The sequence below is a fragment of the Crinia signifera genome, chromosome 6, assembly GCF_055691185.1.
Source record: "Crinia signifera chromosome 6, ASM5569118v1, whole genome shotgun sequence".
Taxonomy (NCBI): domain Eukaryota; kingdom Metazoa; phylum Chordata; class Amphibia; order Anura; family Myobatrachidae; genus Crinia; species Crinia signifera.
In genome coordinates, this window is record NC_139222.1 from 151,020,007 (window position 1) to 151,026,006 (window position 6,000).

The 6,000-nt window shown below is 39.5% G+C and overlaps 1 protein-coding gene across 2 annotated transcripts in view; it reads left to right on the plus strand.

Moving 5' to 3' along the window:
- ERGIC3 (ERGIC and golgi 3) overlaps nucleotides 1–5,529 on the plus strand; it is a 31,425-nt gene extending 25,896 nt beyond the window's left edge. For both annotated transcript variants that reach the window (XM_083147641.1, XM_083147642.1), the window contains 4 exons: nucleotides 1,725–1,789; nucleotides 3,233–3,369; nucleotides 3,477–3,532; nucleotides 4,183–5,529. In XM_083147641.1, coding sequence (XP_083003767.1) covers nucleotides 1,725–1,789; nucleotides 3,233–3,369; nucleotides 3,477–3,532; nucleotides 4,183–4,262 — 338 coding nt within the window. In that variant the 3' untranslated portion in view covers nucleotides 4,263–5,529. The remainder of the gene's footprint in view (nucleotides 1–1,724; nucleotides 1,790–3,232; nucleotides 3,370–3,476; nucleotides 3,533–4,182) is intronic.
- The last annotated feature ends 471 nt before the right edge of the window (nucleotides 5,530–6,000 follow it).

The following is a 6,000-nucleotide window of genomic DNA, read 5'->3' on the forward strand; positions in this document are numbered from 1 at the left end:
TGGTGGACTCGCAAGGCTGCGAATTCGCAGCCTTGTGAATCAACCTGAATAAACCAAAATGTCTCGGTGGTGGCCAATATGAATCAAGAGCCTTACCTGTGCATTTTTCCTGATAGAGTGGTCTTGCGGACGAACCTGAAGTTTCTACCTAAGGTGGTGTCAGCCTTTCATCTGAATCAAGAGGTAGTGCTGCCAGCATTCTATCCCTCTCCACAGAATGAGGAGGAGGAGGCTTGGCACACACTGGATCTGGTAAGAGGTATCAAGATATATCTGGAGAGGGTCAAGGAGATATGAAGGTCCAGCCATCTATTCATTATTCCGGAAGGACCCAAGAAGGGGCACGCACCGGTAAAGCAGACCATTGCTGGATGGATTCGAGAGCTGATTACCTTTGCATATGGGCAAGAAGGTTGTGAAGCACCAGCTGTAGTTAAGGCACACACCACTAGGGCTGTGGCGACTTCTTGGGCTAAGAAGGTGTCGTGGAGGACATCTGCAAGGCGGCTACATGGTCATCCATCCATACCTTTGCTAGGCATTATGCTCTTAATGTTTCTGATGCCCACTTCAGGGACTTTGTATCGCATGGAGCTTTGAATAAATAAGTTGCATTATCCCTCCCTTGTTGCTTTGGTATGTCCCATAGTATTGGCTGCCATGGGGGGGTCATGGAAGAAAATGTCAAATTATACTTATCATTTTATTTTCTTCATAGACACACCATGGCAGCCATCAATTATTTTTCCCCTCCCTTGTTCTGGTTTTATGTTACAGGACGGAGACACTCAAAAGACAGTGAGTAGGGGAGGAGCCAGATTTTATCCCCTGGAGTGGGCAGTCCTACAAGCTTATCCAGTCCTGTCTCTCGGAGGAAGGGGGCGTGAACCCATAGTATTGGCTGCCATGGTGTGTCTATGAAGAAAATAAATTATCGGTAAGTATAATTTGACATTTTCTTTACCATGGAAAAACTCCTGTGCTCATCCAGTTTTCTGCCATGGATTTGTAGGCATTTCTAAGCTGCTGAGCTCCCCAGTGCATTCTTCTTTTTTTTTCTCAGAATGTACCAAACTGTTAATTTGACTGCTTCTAAATTTTCCTCTGTCCCCTGTGTTTGTTTCTTTTTCTTTTGTTGATTTTTTATTTTTAAATTAATTTTTTTAATGGTTTTGGGAGCGTAAGAAAGGCCAGTTTTACTTGCACTGAGAGCTTTTGGGGTTCATAGTAATCTCTTCTAAAAGCAAGTCCACACTTCAACTCCAAACCTTTTGCATGCCTTATTGATATAAAACATATTGAAAGAATGGTTGAGACCTGTCCATGACAAGGGGGTTAAACCACTGTAATTCATAAACCCTTCCCACATTTTAGATATGGACACCCTCAAAATAAATTAAAACTGATTATATACAAAAACTCCTGTTTATTTTTAAGAGTATTGGTTACATGTATACCGAAGTATTTTTCTGATGCTGAACCTTGAATGTATTTGTTATTCTGTGTATCAAGTATTCATGATGTCTCAATAAAAAAAATATATATTTAAAGAAAAAAACTGCTAATATGCTGTTTAAAACAATCATTATTTAACAATAACTTGAATATGTTTTGGTTTACAGCTAAAAACACAAATGTTGTCAGTGTCCAAATATATATGTACCTTACTGTATAATCTCACATGATATTTATTTCACCCACTCTCCCTCTTGTCTTTTCTGTAGCATCTATGATGTTCCAGTACTTTGTGAAAATTGTTCCTACAGTATATGTGAAACTTGATGGAGAAGTAAGTAATATGCCCTGTGCCTCTGACACTAAGGGGGGTACTCAATGTAGGATTCCAACTGTGGGAACGTCCCGACAGTCGGAATCCCCAGCCGTTTTCTGCCAGATCGCCTTCAACTCAACGGGTGGAATTCAATGTTCTGCCTGTTAAATGGCGAAAAGGTGCTCTGGCGGCGAAAGCACCCATGAATTGTCAAAAAACGGACATAAATTTTACAATTTACTCCCCTTTCCCACAAAATAGATCCGACAGGTTTTGTTTTGTCAGATTTGTTTTGTCGAAGTCTGCCTTCAATGCTGCAGTATTGAATAGACTGCAAGAGGTATTTCCCCTGTCTGAAATGGCAACTGTGATTCAGTACTACCCTGAAGCTGAAGCCGATTTTTGTTGTTTTGTAAGGTGAAATAGACTCCATTGCTTAGTGTGCACAGGTGATTTGTGCGTTTCTGCAGTCGCTATCAAATGACAGAGGAAAAAATGAGAATGGGAAGATACATACATACATACATACATACATACGGCAAGCAATGATACCAATGATTAGTGATGGTAGATTAAAAGTACACATAATGAAATCTAGGACCAAAGGCCATGGTATATGGCATGGTGATCAAATAGCCAGGGCAGCCGTGGAGGAAAAGGATGATTCTTCATTGTCCATGATCCTAGAAAGATGCTCCATTTAGGAGGTGTTCCAGGTGCAGTTAATTTAAGGAATGGAGTGTCTCGGTTTGCCTTACTGCAGACAGGATGGTAGAGGTACTATAAACTCTAATGGAATGGGATCATTTGGTCTACAAGTTGGTCGACATGGCATCAGGTCAACATGGTTTAGGGCGACATGGGGATTTTGACTGTTTTTTTTTTTTTTTACCCGAATGTCGACACAGTTGACAAGGACACTGGTTAAAGTGCACCACTGCGCTCACCATGCTTCGGGCTTGGTGCCTTGCTATGCTCGGCACACTATTTTATTCTCCCACCACGCCCTAGTACAGGGCTGGGCAACAAAGGCCCTCCATATGTTAATGAACTACACATCCCAGGATGCTTTGCATTAGTTTTGGTATGTGGTCATGCTGAAACTGATGCAAGGCATGCTGGGATGTGTAGTTCATCAACATCTGGAGGGCCGGTGTTGCCCAGCCCTGCCCTAGTAGATGGTAGGGCATGAAATATTGCCTGTCGGCACATGTCTGGTCAAAAAACAGTCAAAAACCCCATGTCGACCTGGACCCATGTTGACCTAATGGTGTAGACCAACTTGCTGTAGACCAAATGACCGTATCCCACTTGGGCTAACTGCAAAACCCTTCTTTGCGTTTCCTACTAAGTTTAGTTAATCACCAAATTTTTGCAATCAATTCTTTCATATTTCTATCATTTGGGATTAGAAGTGTTTTGATTTCACACTTAATTTTATCTTCCTATTTTCCTCTGTAGGTATTACGCACCAATCAGTTCTCAGTGACCAGGCATGAAAAGATTGCAAATGGGTTAATTGGAGACCAAGGTTTACCCGGTGTTTTTGTCCTATACGAGCTTTCTCCTATGATGGTAAAACTCACAGAAAAGCACAAGTAAGTTGAATGCTATAATACCTTTGGCCTGGCTGCGACTTACTACTGATGTTGCTATGTATGTGCCAGTTTCTAAATGTATGTCTATACTATGTTTCCAATTGTAGATCATTTACTCACTTTCTAACTGGAGTGTGTGCCATAATAGGAGGGGTGTTTACAGGTAAGTGTATATGTGTGCCAGGACTTCATGTTACCCTCTCATTATTATATGTTTTGCTGTTGATGCTTTCAAATTGCCAAGTTGCATACTGTATTTGTTCTTCTCACTGACAAATAGGATACATGTTTCTTTACAGCTATTTTAGGCTTAAAATAAAGGCATTTGCTTCACTAATGTGGTAATGCCGCACATTTATTTATTTATTAATTAATTTATTTATTTATTAACAGTTTCTTCTATAATGCACACCTAAAACTTGACTGCAGATAAGAACCACTGGGTCCATCTAGTCAACTTTTGGTAACCTTGGCCCTCTTTGTAAGGAAATGCATAGAAACAGTTAGTAATTTAGACACATTGGTCCAACATAGCACTTGCTTGTGTAATAAATATCTATTCATCTTGATGAATGTAAAAATACAAACAGAACAAATTTGCCTATGCAATATACACTGTTACCATTTAGTATCAATTCATCCATGCTGTGCGTAATATTTTTGGATGCAGAGCAGACTTCCAGTCAATATTCCAGCAGCACATGTAAATAAGTTCTGTAAACTTTTTTCATATCTGTATTTTGTTTCTAATTTTGTATTAATGTTTAGTGATCTCTTAAGTAGTCTCTGGAATCTGACACTCTACTTGTATAGTTGCAGGTCTCATGGACTCTCTCATCTACCACTCCACACGTGCCATTCAGAAGAAAATTGAGCTTGGAAAAACCACATAAAGTGAGAAGTATCCTCTCTTTCCAGGCCAGAGAATGTGAAATCTGCTTGTCTTCTGTGGATATCTGGAAGAGACAACTAAAGTGACAGGGACAAAAAGTGTGTGCACTCGCATAAACTCTGTATTGTCCTTCTGAGAAATGCACAATGAAAGAGATTATTTTAAATATAATTTGGCGGAACCTGCTCTGTTTCCTACGGAAATGTTATTAGTGTAACATGCATTGTAATTTGGCAGGTTACAGCAGGTCCATTCTGTATCACTGGTGAGATGTTATCTTTTATTTAATCTCCTTGTGCTGCTCCAAGTGGACAATGAATGTACTGTTCTGTAGTGAAGTCTGGCTTCTTGGAGACGTTTATTTGGAGAATACAGATCACCAGCAGAGAAGTTGACTACGGGTGTCTGTTGTTGGACATGACAGGAGCCTGGAATCTTCACGTTCATTTAACTGTTTAATGAGCAGAACAAGAAGATGCAAGAAATTGACCATAAAAGTAGATCTTCATATTTGTTATGCAGCTATTAAAGAAAGGATTTTTATTTTTAAGTTGACACCTGAAGATGGGATATGTAATCGGTTTAGAAATGTCCAATGTCTAGATCAGGCATTCCCAACCACGGTCCTCAAGGCACAACCAACAGTGCATGTTTTAGTGATATCCAGGCTTGAGCACAGGTGATTTAATTAGTACCTGAATGATTCTGATTAAACCATCTGTGCTGAAGCCTGGATATCATTAAAATCGGCACTGTTGGTGTGCCTTGAGGACCGTGGTTTGGAATGACTGGTCTAGATGATACCACAATTTACAGATGCAGTTAGGTACAGGTGGTTTTTCCCGATACAAACGTTTTAAAACACTAAGGGCTCTAATTTTTTAATTTCAATTGGGTTGACGTATACAAGGTAGGGAGCAACAAAACAATTTGCGTACAATGAAAGCATATCTAATTAGTTTGTTGGTCCTGTGCAGGGCTCTGGTATATCGCTTTTTTAAATGAAATTGGTTTCCATGTTTATTTAAGACTTAAAATGGGTTTGAAAGGCTATGGGTCCTTTTTTCCTGTGTACTGAGACAAATCTCGGTGAGGTATAACTGATGCTGCCTGTCACATATGTATTGCATTTTCCCATGGAAAATATTGGTGCATACCATGCTAGAATGCTCCTGATTTGTATTGTGTTTTTTTTTTTTTAAAGGGATATTGTGCCAATGTACATGTATGATCAGTACGGTAGTAACAATTAAAGTTGACCTGTCACACAGACAAGGCTTCAAGTTTTCAATCAGCTAGGAGTTGGGTGACCTAGCTGAGAGCACTTATGCATCAGATTTTGCTTTCTATGGAGCTAATGGGCTAAATTTCAAAAATGGGCTAGAGTTCAAAATGGCTACCACAAGTATGTGGTAGATGTCATATCCACCTTAGATGATTACCTTTTTGTTATGTGCAATTGATTGATGGTTAGCTGTGACATATAGATTACAGTTCACGTCGTCTTTTTTTTTTTTTTTTTTAAACTAGTAATTTATTAGTCTTTATTCCAAGTTACGTTTTGAGGCAGATATCTGCACGCTATGTCACAGCATTTTATTTGCAGTTAAGGCGAGTTTTATACATCATGTATTCATACATATAATTTCAGTACATTGCGCCATAGATAACCAAAGCAGTCTAATCAGAGCAGTGGCAAACATGTTTCCAAAAGGGTTGTGATAGTTGACAAAAGCAGA